Source organism: Ptychodera flava, chromosome 15 (assembly GCF_041260155.1).
Source record: "Ptychodera flava strain L36383 chromosome 15, AS_Pfla_20210202, whole genome shotgun sequence".
Taxonomy (NCBI): domain Eukaryota; kingdom Metazoa; phylum Hemichordata; class Enteropneusta; family Ptychoderidae; genus Ptychodera; species Ptychodera flava.
The window spans coordinates 28,972,675-28,991,300 of NC_091942.1; the positions used below are offsets into that span (position 1 = coordinate 28,972,675).

General features: G+C 36.6%; 1 protein-coding gene across 1 annotated transcript; it reads right to left on the reverse strand.

Annotated features, from left to right (window-relative positions):
- Positions 1-18,626, reverse strand: LOC139151804 (dual specificity mitogen-activated protein kinase kinase 6-like). Its single transcript, XM_070724799.1, is given in 11 exon segments — positions 1-1,867; positions 3,425-3,470; positions 3,830-3,969; positions 5,277-5,333; positions 5,336-5,359; positions 6,892-7,071; positions 9,313-9,429; positions 12,040-12,159; positions 13,151-13,319; positions 14,773-14,839; positions 18,196-18,626. Coding segments are annotated over 11 exon segments (1,020 nt in total). The 5' UTR covers positions 18,215-18,626; the 3' UTR covers positions 1-1,786.

Here is an 18,626-nt window from a genome sequence, read left to right on the forward strand (position 1 = left end):
TCTGTTCAATATGTGACTTTATTTAAAACAGCTTTCACTACTTTAACTGAAAACTAATTTCCTTCTCACATGATATTAGCACTAAATAAAGACAAAGAAATATGGAACGCCATAATGACATTTTGCTACATGACAGTAGCTACTTAACAAAGGTCCATTACATAGGATACAGTGCATCCAAAATTCCTATTCAATTAACATGAAGTACACGTTGCAGATGAAAATATTTCTCATTTTCTTGGTTATAATCCACTTCAAAAGATACAAAAAAACGCAATAGTTCTTGAATATAGACAAGGAAATTGACCTGATTTTGTTAATTTGCACTGTCGGAAGACACCTAATCTCTGCTACTTTTTTGGCATTTCCTTACTCTATTGCTTATTTGAAAAAAAATTCTTACCGTGTCTCTCAGTTCTAGCTTATATATAAAAATACTTATTTCGAACCTCAGTTAAAAAATCATTGCATATTTTGTCCAGAATTGACTTTCACCCATACATCAAGCAGTCTTATGTGACATTAACAAAAGAATAGAGGTATTGAAATACAAATTACCCTTGGGAGTGGCACAGGATGATGCTACCATGGTTACTATAGGTCAAGGGTCAACATGATAATAAATACAGCCATTTCACCTCTGAAGACGCTACAGGGGAGTCAATTTTAATGTATTTGCCCCTGATTTATGAAAGAAAATAATGATCCTGAGTTGTACCCCACAAAACCTTTGGCATAAAAACTCTGCAAGTTTGTACAGACTGTGCACCTCTGATGTTAATGTTGGACCAGCAGGTCATGCATTTTACTTTTGGTCTAGTGTTAGAAACTGGACAGTGTATTTACACATTGGTGACGATAATTATGGAACCTATTTTCTGAGTAGTACCTGCAGCAATTCAAAGACTGAAGTCAATAGTTACTCGGAAATCACCCTCCAGTGAACAAATTTTCTTGTTATCAGATCAAGTCTAAGTTCATACTGAGTAATACACGAATCACTTAAACTAGGTTTCACTGGATGTTCCGTCTACATCTTGGTACTACAGGGACATGCACATAAATGGCATGCAGATTTATGGATAACACATGCTCACTGGAACACATGCAATTAACTGCAAAGAGTGTCTCTTTACATCTTCTTACATTACATTCTTTAAAAAAAATTTACTGTCTTTCATTATTATTTGGGCAAAGATTCATATTCATAGACATTGTGTCCTACTGAGTAAATGTATACCACTGGAAAATGATATCTCTCTTTCGATAAATGTACACCATTGAAATTGACAGCATGAATTTGCAACCACATGATTAACATGGATGATTGTCCGTAAGGCTGTCCTTAAACAATCCCTTATTCTCTGCCACTTCCTCCCATTTCCGTGTATAACGTTACACCTCCCATTTTAAATTGTGGAGTCTTTCCAAATCTTGGTGATAGTAGCATTATTTATGATAAACACCACCTGTTGATATCACAGTAGTCACCATTTTCCAAGATTTACAACTGCCTATTTTCCTTGACAGATGGCAGCCATCTTGAAAATGTGCATTCATACATTCTTTCCTCCAATCATTTTTTTTTAAATATTGGAACCTTGCATGGGAACTCAATTGTCTTTACCCTGGATTGCTGTTCAAACCCTAAAATACACTGGTTCATGCTTTTAAAAAATCCCTGTAAACTTAGAAACTCAAGGTTAAATGTGTTGTCATGGTAGTCGTAGTTCCTTTAAAAAGTCGTCAACGTCGTGTCCTGTACATCCAAGTCTTGTCTTGTCTTCTATTCTGCTGGTAGGATTCTCTGTACATAGCTAGCAACTTCCGGGGTCCTTGTCTCGTATGGTTTAATGAAGCTATGTTCCTGTAAGGAAGAAAAAAAAATATTGGTAAAATTACAAATTTTGATTCATTATAAACGTGAAATGAATATTTAGTGAAGAATTGAACAAATATTTAAATTCCACCAAATGCATGAAATCAAATATTATCACTGCTAACTTTCTATCTACTCAGGACCCTATGACTCAATGTTCATGAAAGGTCATTTAAGGTTCCAAGACAAGAAATTTGACCTTTTTAATCTGGAACAATTTGGTTACCACAGTGTCACCATTGTTTACATAACTATCACGTGACACAGTAATTTGCAAACCTTTCAAAAACGGTTTTCCCTATGTTTTGTCTGAAGTATCTGACTCAAACTTGCTGGAATGCAAGCTGTGACAACGCTCTTCCAAAGTATGTCTCAGATTTTTTATATCTTGCTTAGTTTTTTTTTAAAACAATTTTAAAGAAATCAACTACGGTTAAATTCACTGCCCTGGAAGTTTTTCTGGCATAAAATTGTTTAAGAAGGTTTAAAAAATTTCTGAGACACACTTTTAAAGACCCTTAGGACAGCTTGCACTCACACAAATTTAAGCCATATATCTCAAAGCATTGAAATAAAACATAGGGAAACCGATTTTTGAAAGGTTATGCAAATTACCTGTCACGTGATAGTTATGTAAACGATTGTGACCCAAAATGTTCCCCTATATCCAGGCTTTCCGAAAATATACAATTGACGGGGGTTCTGAGCTTATTAAACACTAGAGAATTGTTGGTTTAAAATGGTCAATTTCTTGTCTTGGAACCTTAAGTAATGTACTCCATTCGCAAAACAAGAGTGCCAGGTACCTTGATGTTTGAGGGTGCTGTTGTATGGATTCACGTACTCTGAGCCAAGTTTCTTGTAACACTGGTATGTTTAATCACTGTTGTTTGGTTTGCTGATTTGTGTCATGAGGCCAGCATATACATTATAGGGCCAGAAGCTGTCAAGTTTGTTGATTTTGAACGTCAACTACCTGTTCACTTCCCCAAAGCGTGGTAATATATACCGGTACACATTATTCAGTGTGTAAACCCTGTTCTGTACATGTTGAAACTGCATAGATTTTGTTGACAAGTGAATTCTGATAGGATTAGAATTCAAACGTGAGCAGCATAGCATTTTCAATTTATAGACGCTGTGTTGACAAGCTAAATAGTCAGTATTTGGACATTTTTTTGGGGGTACAACTTACAAGAAGTACAGTTGACATACAAAACAAAAGTAGTGAAAAATATCATCAAAGGATACAGTTACTGACCCTCAGCAGTCTTGGAATACGATCCACTTGTCCTCTGTTCATTTTTTATCATGCAGTTTCAACAGTATTATTAAACAGGTCTATCATACGACAAGAAGTTGATTGTCGATCTATTGATCTGAGCATAAAATGGGAGTTGACGGCTGACGGCACATTAAGTACTTTTCTCAGCACAGTGTTCTCTATAGACTAATTATTTAGCATGTGATTAAATTGTTTCACGGTTGATAACCTTGCAGTCAATTTTTCATGTTTGATATATCGTTAATTCAGCAGAAACTTACCATCAAGCTTGGATATGTTGGTCTCTCACGGAAGTTTTTCTTGAGGCTGCAGTAAAAAGATAAGTGGAAAGTTTTGATGAGTCTAATTTCGGTATCACAGATTGGAGGGAATTTAGCAGGTGTAATAGTACTGAGTTGAATTTAAAAATAACAATTAAAAATGAATGGGTTTTGGGAATGATTTCACTGTACTACAAAGTGATTGAAAAGTGACAATCTCATTTGACATTTCAGTCCTAAACTGTCTTAGTATATGAGCCAACCCACGCCAGTATCACACTTCTATTGTTTACACAAAAATGCTAGATGTCCAACATGGACACATGTTGCAGAGTCATGAAATTTAACATTGCTTTCAAAACATACAATCTCTCACAAAGAAGGCATAAACGGTTTCAGACTCACCATAGATCGATGAAATCGACAAAGTTGTCGGAGAACTGGCCGTCTGGCAGTTTGGGCGACGGTTCCTTCACGACTTGTTTCAGCTGGGCAAACGGTGTGCCCCATGACTCGTAGGGAAACTTCCCTGTCGCCAATTCAACCTGGAAATTGAAAAAAAGATAACTGTGTAAGAAAGGAAAAAGATGGGTACGTTGAACAACTCCGTGCTGGAATTTTATCTTAAATCTGTGACATGTAGCTCTATCAATATTATAATACTTTCCATTTTCCAATTGGTTCAAACATTACTGAATATCGTAGTTACGAATTTCCGTTGGTAAAGACAAGACATGATGTCCAAAACACATGATAATGGCTGTATTTCACCTGGCACAAAAGCTGCTCAGGACAAAGAAACAATATTGGTATGTTTTCCTATTGTCACAAAATACATTTTCAAAATCTACAATGAACTCAAGCAACGGTTGATCATACATGATATAAGAGTCCAATATACCAATGCTGTCCTTTACACTAAGGTTAGTATTTGCTATAACAGTCATTCACTCAATGGCATGTACTTGTAGAAGACACTTGAAATGAGTCAGACCTAACCAGCCTCTTTGTCTATTTAACCCCCCCCCTCTGAACACTATTTGGGGGTAAATTTCTGTGTGAAGCCATGGGTCATGAGGGGTCTGGGTCAGGGTTGAAAGAGATAATAAAAGTACTAACCAACGTGTCCTGCATGAAAATCTGATCAAAATATCAGCAACAGATTGATAAACCGAGTTGAAATACTCTTTGATGACAAAATTCCAAATACAAACGATACAACTCTGCATCTCACAATAGCTACATATCAACCTGGTATTAACAAGTATGACCTTTTTATACTTCTTAAGATCAGCAACAATAAAAGTAGCCACAACATCACTGTCACAAATAACCCTGAGACAGAGTTATTGCTACCAGGTAAAGTCAGTACAAAATATGAATCTCTATATGAATACTAATAAGCAAAGTCAGTGAAAATCATCCTTATGTATGTTCTATGTAAGGGATCTTTACTTGGTTGGGTCTGTTATACATTACTGGGTGAAATTCAGGTAGAATGCGTTTGGGGACAAATATTCAGACTCTGAAAGTTTTACAATATATTTTTGGCCTTCAATATATAAAAAAATTTCCGCTAGTTTGGTTTTGTGAATATCAGGAATTTTTCCCCTAAAGAGATAACATTGTTAACATTTTGAAATGAATTTGAAATACTGGTAAATAATTTGTTTCTTTTATATCAAAATTTTTCAAGTGACTCCAGATTTATATTCTTGATTTTGAAAAAGAATTGTTGAAAGTTTACTTGAGAAACTTTGGCAGAAGTTTAAGTCTTCTATTTTCAAGGCACCAACAACCTTGACTACATTCAATGATCAGACATAGGTGTAAAATGCAGTTAAAAACTCACCATGGTTATGCCAAGACTCCAGACGTCTGACTTGATGTCGTACCCTTTCTCATCCGCGTAATCTCAGGATCAATCCGCTCAGGCTGGGGGTCAAAAATTAACATGTTAAATTATGAACATTTACATTCCTCCAATTTCTTTGGTAACATTCAGAACATGAGTAAACATAGGGCCAATGTCATACATACATACAGACTGACGCCGGACGGATACCCATCCCAATAGCTTCTATAGACTATAGTCTATAGTAGCTAAAAATGGAAATTAACCTTCTGCAGTGTTGATCATTATTTTTTTCCAGTCAAGGCCTTGGGTTTTTTCTTGTTGTGAGTGAAAAAGACTGAGTGTGTCATGTATGTGAAAGTGCTGTAGTACAGTAGCTTGAGATATTGTCTAGGGTTGTGGGTCAGATGGCAATACCAGGTTTGCCATCGGACCAACATCTCCGGGCAAAGCTTCAAGCTTCTGTACTGCAGCGAGTGTGTGACATGAGATTGTAGTCTTGACCTTGATACTGAATGCCATTATTTTTATTATCACCACAAGTCATAATTTCTAACACATTGTTCCTGAAATGCATCACAAAATAGCTTGAAAGCCCTTATCTGTATAAACGGTCAGAGAGTTAAAAAAGAGGAAGTGATGAATTACTATTGGACATTCCAATTTCCACATCTTATACAACTATTTCAAACACTATTGTACTAGGTTCGTGTCAGGATTAAAGTAGATTCCACAACACAGTGGGTGTAACTACTGTAATTCAGTAATGACGATTTTCTGAAGATCTAGCCCCACTTCCCCCTATTGAAATTCGGGATTGAAATGTCTAAATATTCAGCTGTATGATGTGAGGAACGTGTACGAGACATATGGCCCCGTAATTTACAGTGCGATCAGTACTACGGTAATCAAGTGATTGAAAGTTCCTCATTTTTATAAGCTGGGGCATTGAAACGGTACGCCTACATAACCCCTACACAAAAACTCACACACAGATGAAAGCATAACCTTTGACCTGTGTACTGACAGAATCTAATCTTGCTGTTGCATTGTCATTGAGTGGCATACTTTCAGTTTGAGAACAGGGATAATATTCTTGCCAGTAGGGTAAGTCAGTTGCACCGTTGGCATTTGTGAATGACAAAAATGTCAGGTTGAATACCAGTTTAACCTTGTGAGTGTTGTAATTTTTCTCACAAAAATTTTAGTGCAACATTTTACCAATTTTATAAATTTTTCTGCAATTTTTTTCATTATTTTGGACCAAATGGACATCACATTTCATTGGCTACTGAATTTTATCAAAATTCTAGCAAAATTTAGAAAAAAATTGAGTGATGTATTAAATGATAAAGGCGACAAAAAGAGACTTCGGTGCTCAAAGGGTTATATGAACAAAATTCTACCTGTGATAACAAAACATGAATGCCTTTAAAACACCAGCGACATTTCTCTTTGTTCTATTACTGGAACACCATATAGCACTTTGACAAACTGACATACTATACGATATTAACCCTGAAATGTAGCTGTGTACTGGAACTTTCAAAAAATCTAGTCAACAGAACCGGAGATAGCTTTACACTGACATGAAATTTGTGTGTCAACTCACCGCCATGTAGGGTTTACAGCCAGCATCCATCGTCTTGGCCACCGAATCTACAAGATGGCCACTAATTCCGAAGTCGCACATTTTCACATGTCCTTGTCTGTCGATGAGTACATTGGATGGTTTGACGTCCCTGTGAATGACTCTCAGTTGAGTCTGTAGGTAGTGTAAGGCTTTGACAATCTACGGAGGGAAAAGTTCAAACAGGATGATGAAAATTTGACGCCACAGTCTGTACACCGTAGTGTCAGCCGATAGGCTATACTGGTTTCACAATCCCATACAATCCCCATTTGCCAGTGGTGGAATCCAACTATGCCACTGCAAAGTGGAAAGACTACACAAAATATTACCTGTGAAGGGGTTGAAGTATGACACAGCCGGTCCACTGTCAAGTATTTCCTAAAGTCATCCTACGTATTCACAATGATTTTTTAAATATTTTTCACAAATTTCAAGATAAAGTTTCTATTCATGACAAATTGCTATCTGAACACACTATTATGTCAATATTTAGAAAACACTTTAGAAACTTCAGACTAAATTAATTTAATATTTAATATTATAATCTAATATTGAATGATTTCACTTTGTGTCTGTTCCTTTCTCAGAGCTCACACTGCTGGAATTCATGTGAACTTTTGAACCACCCCAACACTTTACATTTTTGATCTTGAATCAGATGCAAGCCAGTTGATGACTCTGTATTTCAATACTTTCATTTTATTTTTGTATTTGCTGCAGACTTTATTCTGCCAAAATTGGTGTCAACTTTTGAACCATATGAAAGCGCTGACACTTTGACCTTGAATCACACATCAACTGATGCACATTTGTTGAAAAATCTCTATTCATCCGTCGCCCCATTTCGCAACTGAAAGGTAGAAAAAACTTCATAATGCACAAATAATATGAATGTGGCGAAACAGTTGCAGTCTTGTGTCAAGAAAATTTTTTTATCAGCTTATCAGATGTAACATTACTGGTACATGCACTGTGTTACATTGGCATCTGGTAGGTTTTTTCCATTCTTTGTGTGTAGTGAAGATTTTTGCAAAAAATTAAAAGCTTCTGTATTTCACGGCACATTATTACACTTGTTAATGTAACTCAATGAATGACAAATGAAGTGCTTATACCCCGGTAGAAGACAATAAATTTTGATAACAAATTATACATAGAAACAATCACTTATTTCTATATTTTTTTCAGGTTGTCCATAAACTCTGGGCCTAGGGGGTCCATTATTTCCTATTAAATCATTTAACATAATGTCATTGAAAACCATAATCTCAAGGTACCCTTTAGATCACTGGTTATAACCACCACTGCGCTGTGACGTACACTATTACTGAAAGGTCAAGCCAGTAAAGATCACCACGTTTGTGTACATCTTTGAAAGGCGGGTCAGTGAAAATAATGTTTGTGCATGTTTTCGGGGTCTTCAAACGGTCAAGACATTTAAAACATACAACAGAATATGGGAATTTATGCTTGACTGGATTCCATTTCACAGACTGACCTGATAATGATCAATGACCCTAGGATGAAGTGGATTACAAAAAAAAACTGTCCCCGTATTTCAAATGTCACCAAATAAATAATGGATTATTTTGCCAGCCTGACATTGGTTACTCTGTTTATTTACGCACTGACAATGTCCAAGCAATATTTTACAATGAATGGCTGGATAGTTTTATGAGATGTGCATTCCGTGTATGGTAAGATTACACATGTACCGGAGGACACAAACAGATTTTTATTGCATGACTAATGTGACTTTGGTTTGTCTTCTAAATATCAAAGTTGTGAGCCTTACAGTCCTTAATTACCTAATAACGCACGTAGCACACCTCTTTTATTTGTTATGATCACAGGAAATTATGCACAGAGTTTCATGAACACAGCAATATTAAGGTTTCATGTGGGTAAATTTTAATTAAAGGAGCACATACTTTAAAAGTCAAAGACTTGAACTGTCTTGTGCTTAAACTTTCCTAAATGAAACTTTCTTCTCTTCTCTTAACAAATCAAATATCATTTATATATTAATATCAGGGGTTACCATGCAAGTTTGGTACTAGAGAAACAAATTACTGAACATTTACCAATATTTGAAATTCAAACTTGCTGCCACCCCTGTGTTAACCCAACTGGGAAAAATACAAGTTTTGATTCTCAAAAAGCTAGGACAGTGAAAATTTTTTCTCACTCCAAAAGCTTTAAAATGAGCCCCCACAAGAGGTAGAATAGGAAAGCTTTGTGATAATTTGATAGTTCAAATATTTGTCCCTGGGGCACACATTCTACATGTACAATGTACCTTTATCTGTATAGAAACATAACAGGGTAATTAAATCACAAATTGAGCAGTAACATATTGTACGATCATGGAACACCTGGCCAAATATTTCAGTAACTCACAGAATACGCGATGTATCCAAGGATGTCTTCTGGAATTGTCTCATTCTTCTCATACACTTTCTTGTAAAATTTATCGAGGGATGTATCTAGCAATTCCATGCATATCCACACATCACCCTGAGGAAAAAAGACAACGGGGTACAAAAAATTTTATGCATTGTGAAATATTAACACACAGATGGCATGGCCATGAAACACTTAGCCATATAACAAGAGACCGACCGATAAGAAATGACTGATTGCTGACTTAACATGTACAGTGAAGTCTTTCATGAATCTAGCCAGCATGTTTTACAAATTACTCACTGGGCAATAATTCTCTCAGGATGCAAACTTTATCCTGATTTCTCAAATGCTAGTTGATATATTTTTAGGCAACTAGTTTGTGCGGAGGATTGGCAACATGCAGTGTGGCCTACAACATTTGTGTAAAAGGACATCAGCTAGTGTTTGAGAAATCAGGATACACTTTTATGCAAATGTTGTACATGTAGGCCATAACGCACATTGCCTACAGTATCTCCATACAAAGCAGTTGCCTATAATGGTATGATCGAGTCTACCAATATACCAGTACTGGTATAAATTGAATGGGGTGGGTTGGGGAGGTAGCTACTTACAGACAATAAGCTGCAACTTTTCACAATATTTTCATCATCTTTGTTTTACAGAACAGTGTAATTTTGTCATCTTTCTGAAGTGTGCTGATATACAAATTATGTACATGTACAGTATTGTTCTAGCCATGGATGTCCATGTTCTAGCTAACACATTTTGTACAACTCGCAATGTCACTGTTGATAACGGAATTATATTCTGGACTAAAATGAAGCTGTTGACGATAACAATTACACACATGTACAAGATGAGTTGATGACATCACGCATATTGACACGGCTTTGGGATTAGATAAAGACACTGTATTTTACAAATAGAACAAAAATACTACTAGTAACAGCCAATGGAACTTATTATACTGTAATTTAGAATATTGTCCTTTTTGTGGATCAAGGAATTTTAGATTTTCTGTGTTAGGTGTTCGCAAAATCCAGCACCCTGGTTAATCTAATACAATCATAATATAAAAGAACCAAAAGATAAATGTGAACAATGCTAAAAAAGCAGCACCTTTTGATGAAATACATCTCAAAATTAAGTACTGCTATAACAAAATCTGTTTGACCATTACTTTAATTTTTTTTTCTCCCAGGAATGGGGAGGGTTGACAGTTTATACTGCTGTGTTTCCTCTGCCACTCTCAAATTCGTAAAATTACTAATTTTTTAGATGATTTACTAACTTTTTCATTGTTGATTCGTAAATATACGAATGCAAGGAAGCAGCTAGTTTATTGAGAGCTGAAGGCCCCAAAACCTCAAAATAGTTCTGTCTAAGCACATGTTGTACTTAATTTGCATTTGATTGAATGATATTCCGTATTGGAACGGTTAACTTTACTTATGAATTTCAAAATTTACGAAAAGTTTCAATACCCAATTCGTAAATTTACTAAAACATTTCAGAATCCAGAGGAAACACAGTACTGGCTATAATGCAGACCTGCATATCAAACTCTTACACAAAGTCTATTTGATTGATAAGTTATCTGTTTGATGCCCATCCATAGCCTGAATATGCATCTTTAATTTTTGAAAAATCTGAAATTCGAATGTCTTTTATTTTCAGAGCTGTGATGAGGATGACATAGACACTCAACAACATTAAATTTGATAAAAAAAAAAGGTGGCCTCATTAAAATTATGACAGCAGGAGTGGGTTTTCCAGAATGTCTCTCTGATTCTATGAAAGAGGACCTAGACGTGTGTACGGATGTATAAATCAGTGTCTAGCTTGGTTCCATTTCCTCTTTAAACACTCCAAGTAGTTCCATGTAAAAGCTCAAAGAGAAATACCGAACTGTTTGGTTCAGAAACCAAAGTGTCAGGTTGCATGAAACTTCTGTACCTGTGTATATTTTTTTATTTGACAAAACCAACTCCAATTAGCCCTTTGACATGATTCATGGCCCATTAATCATTGAAAAAGTTCCCCTATTTTCACCGTTTCTTTTCAAAAATCCTTTTCTCCAAGGACAGGCAAACAAGAGCAAAGAGGGAATTTCACTGATATTCCTGTGCTTCCCGTTTTCCTACTGCATCCTCTTTTGAGCAAAACTTTGACAAATATTTGAAATATTACTGATAACCAATCACTCTTCAAAAAGTCTAGTACTTCAAACATACACTGTCCATGCTTAAGACAGCATGATGAGTTGTGAACACAAAGTAAATAATCCTAAATTAATTACAATAACCACTGACACTTTTCAATTGTTCTATAAAAGAAACAAGATGTGAAACCATTATCCTAAATCCTCTTGATGTGTCTATATTGTTAAAGTTCTTTAACAAAATGGGCACACTTGTTATGAGAGAAAAGATTTCAACAGTAATCTGCATTCAGGGGATGCAACTTTCCTGCATCTTTCCTCCGTGCAGTGAAAAAACAAAGCATGATAATCAGAAATAAAGTTCTCCTGTGATGCAGACACAATTACCACATAATAAAGTCATGAGCTGATGACCTACACAGATGCCTAATGTAGTCTTGTCACTCCCCATCTTTGTCGGTGAACTTGAATGTTCATCTCGGGCACAGAAAACAATAGGGGTTGTACCATACTAGAGCATTGAAAGGATGGCTCTACGTACATACACATTCCCTTACCTCTTGGAACATAGCACCATAAAAAGTAACAGTATATGGACAGTCAGAGCTACGCATCGCTACATCCATGTCCATCACAATACGCTTGTCCTCTGTACTGTTCACTTGAGCTCTGATTCTCTGCAAGATTAACAAACCGTAAAAAGTCACCATTTCTGAGATCAGTTTAGGGATACAGATCCTGCAAATACGCAATATGGCATGTTTACTTCAATCTTTTACAATCTCATTAGTACGGTTATTTGGAAACAATTTTTGTTAAAAAATCATGTACTCTCTTGTAAACTGCATTGCACAGATTGCAGCTATTGAAAATGTGGATGATTATTGGTGACCTTGGATAATTAAATTATATGCATGGCAAACAAACCTCACTGCTACTGACAACAAACCCTCTCTCTCCCCCCCCCCAAAAAAAAAAAAAAAATATTTAAATGTAAATACTTGACAATGAAATTCTGATATGATCTTATGCCAAACATGACAAAATGCTAAAATTGGTTGTTGGAAGTTGAAACTGCTGACAGATTTTTGAAAACAAACATTTCAGCACAAAATATCAACAGTGATTGAATGTTGTGCATTTCATAAAATCTGAACAGTGATTGAGTGTTGTAAATTTCATGGTAGCCATGGCGTAATCCTGGAACATAGTACTGATTTGTATAAAGGTCATACACCCTCCCTTACTGAACGCAATGAATTTTGTATGTCATGTGTAAGTGTATTTATTATCCAAGACCCAATTAGAGGGGAGAGATAATCAAAGTATCTATTTTGAGACACACTGACCAAATGAAGGGAATATTTCTACATTGCTGCAGTCTTTTGAAGGTCAAATACGTAAGATGTACAGCATAAATATTATTACAAGACTAAGACTGATACTGGTACAATCGGAGGACCTAGCAAGTTTACCACTTAAGTTATAAAGAATGTGATGCAAACTGAAAAGTCTAGTAGCTACACAAAGTTCGCCACAGATTCCTAATTCTGCTTAAATTAAAAAGAGATAAACAAATGTATTTGGGTGGAAACCCATATTTAAACATTGCATGAGCAGTTTATGACGTTGACAGAATACAAGTAGCAATACAATGGTTTGTCTCACCTTCACAGCCATCAAAGTCCCACTTGGCCCATGTTTGACCTTCTCCACATAGCCGTATGCACCCTGCCCTAGTTCACTAATATGCACAAGGTCATCTGCCTTGACCATGAACTCTTTGCCCCCTATTGTGAGCGTTGTCTTGTTCTCTGCTGGAAGGTTTTCTGGGGGTCTGTCAAGAATAAGAAGTGACATATAACGTCGGTCAGAAATGAAACTGGATTTGAATACAGTACTGGTACAACACAACTCCATTTGTTTTGTTTTGTTTATATGTACTGGTCACCACAACATTCATCAAGAATGACATTGGAAATTTTCATTGCCAATGACACAAAAGGGGTCACTGTGTCCTAATAGCTGTGTGATCACATGCTGTACAAAAGTTTGGCCTTGACATGATGTAACAATGTCATTTCCTCATCAACAAGTTATATGTGGGTGTTTTCAAAAAGTCCAGTACACTGCTTGTAATCCATTCAAAACGTTAATGAATTATTTTATAGATTTGTTGAGGCTTAAACAAATTGTAATTCATAACATGATATCCCATCTATGACTCTCGCTTTTCAGTTTAAATTTTGACATGCTAGTCTTGCTTATACAGGTTTTTTGTGTCGTGGTGGCTTGCCTTGCCCCTGTAGCATTTACAATGATCACTGCTAGAACTATCATGTAAGGGAAAGCTAACAGACAGGGATTCGAAATATGAGGGTTACAGCTTTGAGACAAGCTGCTACTGCAATAATTATGCACAAATTTTGTACCCTTCCAACTTATTATTTGCTCAATCAAATATATCCAGAAACGTCACAGATATAATTACAAAGACTAGAAAAATGCTGAACAATACATATAACCAAAAACAAAGGTGGAAAAAAGAAATGTGATTTCGTTGGACCAGAATCGTTTAAAATATGTGATTAGTGAAATCTTGAGCAATGGCAGATGTTATCAACAATTCAAAGGTTACTAGATTTTACATGCTTTGTGCATCTCCTGTAAATGGGTCATATTTTGATAAAAATCCCGTCACTACAGTAATTCTACACCATTCCAACAAGCCCTGATATTAAACTGTAACCAACAACTTGCACATTAAATTGTAAAGCACGGTATTGGAAAACACACTATTACAACACAATCTACAAGATTTATGACGGCAGCGACTCAAATTGTCTCCGTATTTACAATAACTGAAGTTAGTAAGTGACTGCAGTACCTAGCACCTGAGTCATCACTGTGAGATACTGAGTCATAACAGTGCACTCTGGCCCTCTCTTGTTAAATAGCTTCTTGACTTACGATCATGATAAAAAAAATCGCCCCTTTCATAATGGATGCACATCTATTTTATTAAAAACTCTATTCATCCATGGAACATACTTCATCATGGATGTATAATGTAGCTATGAAAAACAAATCTACAATCAGCCAATCAATCAGGGAAAGTCTGATTGTATGTGTACTTGAGAAGTTGAAAAGCACCGCCGAAGATAAAGTATTAAGCCGGCCTATGATTCAGACTCATTCACCCAATTCCCACTTCCTTCTTTCTGAGAATCACTTATCAAGCCAACCTCTTCCTGACCAACTACTGAAAAGTTTCAGAGACAGTGTCTTACCTTGGGGGTTGGTCGATTTGGACTTGATCAAACCTGAATCCTGGTAATTTAGCCGGCTTTCGCCTCCCTGAAAAGAATGATACAAAAAAAATGCATAAATCCATAAACAAATTTACCAATCACAGAGAAGTCAGCCTACATCTATCCATTATTAATGCATATCAAAGTTGAAAGGTGAGAGGTGACCCTTCCTGGATATCTATGCATTTACAACAGCTGACATACACAGGGAAAGTCAGGTTGCCTCAGCAGCGTGCAGCAGGTATTATCAGGTCAGGTGACCCACTTCACGACACCATACAATGTACAGAGGGCAGGCCTGACCTCACCCTTATAAATCTTTTATCCTGGTAATTCAGAACCAATCAGTTGCTAGTTACCCCCGACAACATTTAAATGCACAAAACGACACTGAGCACAATAAAAAGGTTCTCGTCCACAAAATTGACAACTTTGTCAGTTTCAGTTCTGGTGTGGCTACAGGTTTGTTTGTTTCACTTTGTGACTGAAAATTTTACATTTTAAATATCTGGACTTCCACATAAATCAGACATACCCACTGTACACTTAAAATCACTTTTTGAATCACGCTGCCACTAATGACTATGTGTACCATGCTATCGATCTTGAAATTTTGCTATCTATTTTTTTTTATTTCACAGTAATCTTAAAAAATGCTCACAGTATTAATGGATAAATGTGATAAACTATAATAAAATCAGCCACACTGCACAGCTCGGTTTTTATCACAAGTGACAACAGTCACACAATTCTGACGAAATTAAGTTGCATATTTGTCAAAAAAGGTGCAGTCTCTGTCTACAATGATGGACTTTGTCCTGGTGTAGAAGAAACAGTCACAGGAGAGATGATCGATATCTTTTTAACTTCTCCATATTTTCAGGAAATGCGTATGATAAATTGACTGCTACAGAGCAGTAGGTATTCCTTGTGAGTAAAACGAAAATTGTAAATCAGCGAAACTTACATGCAGTCAGAGAGTTGATATGAAATTGAAATATATATACTTTTAAACAGCAAAATAAGTAACAGTTTACCACTATAAAGATAATCATGGTCCATGAGAGTTAACTACAATGGATCATTTATCACCAATGCCCTTCAGAACAACAGTTGCCAACATACGGTGGGACCAAACACCAAACTGATAGCGCCAACAAAAACATGATCTATACAACTCTCGTAAAACACATAAAACAACTTCACATTGTGTGGCCATAATTTCCCGACTGCTGCCCTACACTGTCCTAGATTTCCACAACAGACTTTGAATGAATAAAGCTTTGTTGATTTGAGCAAAGGGTTAATGTACACAGGCTTCATTAATCTTGTCAACATCAGTTGAACGACCAAGGTTTCTTGGTAGAATGTGAGTAACAAGTGGTTGCCAGTTCCGACATAATGTACCTAAGGAAGTTTTAACATTCATGCAAATGTATTCACTAAGAATAAGATTTAATCTCTGTTTGAGGATGCCATCAACTTCATCTACCGGTAGTTCTCACTATGTATTACATTGAAATTTATATGTTTTGCTTTGTGCTTCATTGAAACAAGGGAAAAGATTGAGACTTCAGGAGATTCTTTAAGAAAAAATTTATTGCAAAATGTAGACACTGAAGGGGGCACGCCATATAGAGAAGTTTATTTGGGATATTGTTAGTTTGAAGGTCGATTTTTCAACCGTTTCATCCCCGATTCCCTGTAAACTGGCCCAAACTCACACTCAATGGCAATGGGTTTGGGCCCAACCATGGCGATAAAAGGGTGAACTCCTACCTGAAAATGACAACCCACTGTACTCAGAAATACTAAATTTGACCATTGGTCGACCATCATACATGTACATGTATCCTCATACTTGACTCAAATCATCACAGATACCCTTTCATTTTTCAATAAAACTTTTAGCTGCGTATATTATGATGTATGTCATAAAACACTTTCTTTGAGAATTGAAACAGGCCAATCTACATGTACCTTACTGGACACTTATTACAAAATTTTCAGTGATTTTTGTAACAATGTCCTAATGTTCAGTTAATAATCCAAGAATGTATGATCATCTTCCAAGAAAATAGTTTCCGAGAGGGACCTACATCTTCTCCTCTAGGTCATTCCCTAAATGTACTGTATTTGTCCATACAATTTTTCTCTTTTCAAAACAGTAGGTTGCCGTTCTTTTTTCAATGCCAAATACTGGGCTGAAGTTTCACATTGATTTGTAACTATTTATTTAATCTATTAACTATTAAATTGATGTGTTACAAAGCCCTGCCACAATGACACAAAATTTATTTGTCAAAACAGGTCAGTCCAGTGATAAAATTTATCTCTATCAGTTTGATCAAACCATTGTATAATGTAAATACTGGGGATTCCAGTACAAGCAAATGGGTTTGTGGGGGAAAATGCTAATGGTAGATATATGTCTACATCTATTTTTTTCTTTACAATACTTCATGGACACCAGGAGATAGGAAATTCCAAAGGTTTCTGGTTGAGAGACGGCCAAGAAATGAAATGATGTCTGGCACACAACCAAGTAACTCTTGAAAACATTGGGGAAGTTAGATGCCTGGTTTAAAATATTTCTCAGGTGTCCTACGATGTAGAATTCTGTACAGCTATATTTCAATGCCTTGCGTGTTATAGTGAACTCAGGACAGAATACCCTCTCTTGAGAGCATATCAATAATATTATGTAATCTAGGAACAGCTATGTACTGCTATACTAAACTGGTTATCACGAGGAGTGGTCAACTGCACTACTTGACACTTCTGTGGGGTTTCCCATATAATCGTTACCATCGCTCACTTGTCAGATTGACCGTGCTTGGTCCCTGCCCTTCAAACAAAATGGAGTATGTTCAACGTTTTGAAACGGAAAGGTCGGGAATACTGCTGTGCATCAAAACGAAGTTCAACTCCATTGAGAGTTGTGCAAATTGTTGTTATCAACTGTCTGTTTATGTGTGAGCGATTTCAACATACCATGGCGGTACAAATGGATATCTTGTGCCATGGAGGTACCTGGTACCTCTATGCTTGTACATTGTTGTAGTTGACAAATTGATCTAAACATAGACCGTAGTCCATGATCTAAACGATGATGGTCTGTAAGATAAAGTACATGTAGATGATTCATTGATTGGCTAATTAACTGGATCGTGGTTAGACTCTAGGAATTCAACGAACTGTGCCCCTACAATTTAACAACTAATAGTCTTGATACCACACCTTTCATACCTGCCAAAAACAAAACGGCGAAGGAACTCCTTGAAAAATCGAAAACGAAAGACAGCACCATAATCAGTTGACATTGTTCTGTGTTGCATGTTGGGGTCAGGGTCGTCGTTGCGGTGAAATGAACAACATCGCGTCGTGTGACGTGTGACTTACCTGTCCTACCGGCAGACATGACGAACGCCCAGGTCAAATCGCTGTGCTACTACCGGTACAGAAATTCTGCTGACTGAGGCGCAAAACCTGCTGACCTGGGCAGGAATAAACCTCGCCGATCACGGGTAGATGCCCGGATTGGGGGAAACAACTTGGGTACTGCGTTCAGTGATATGTCACTGCTGCACGATATTTGCACTTGTCAACCGGACGAAATGACAAGACCGGGTCCGGTTGGAAAAACTGTCATCCGCGGGTCACATTTGACACAGATGATACTTAACTCCAAGTGTATATTGATCAGTCGAGCTTTCAGTCGTCCGAGAATTTTAAACGACCTTAAAAACCGGCAGGACTGTAAAACGTAGCAACCTTCGTCTTTGAGCCACAGCCCTCTGTTCGCACTTTTGGTTCCGGGTACGCAGTGAGTC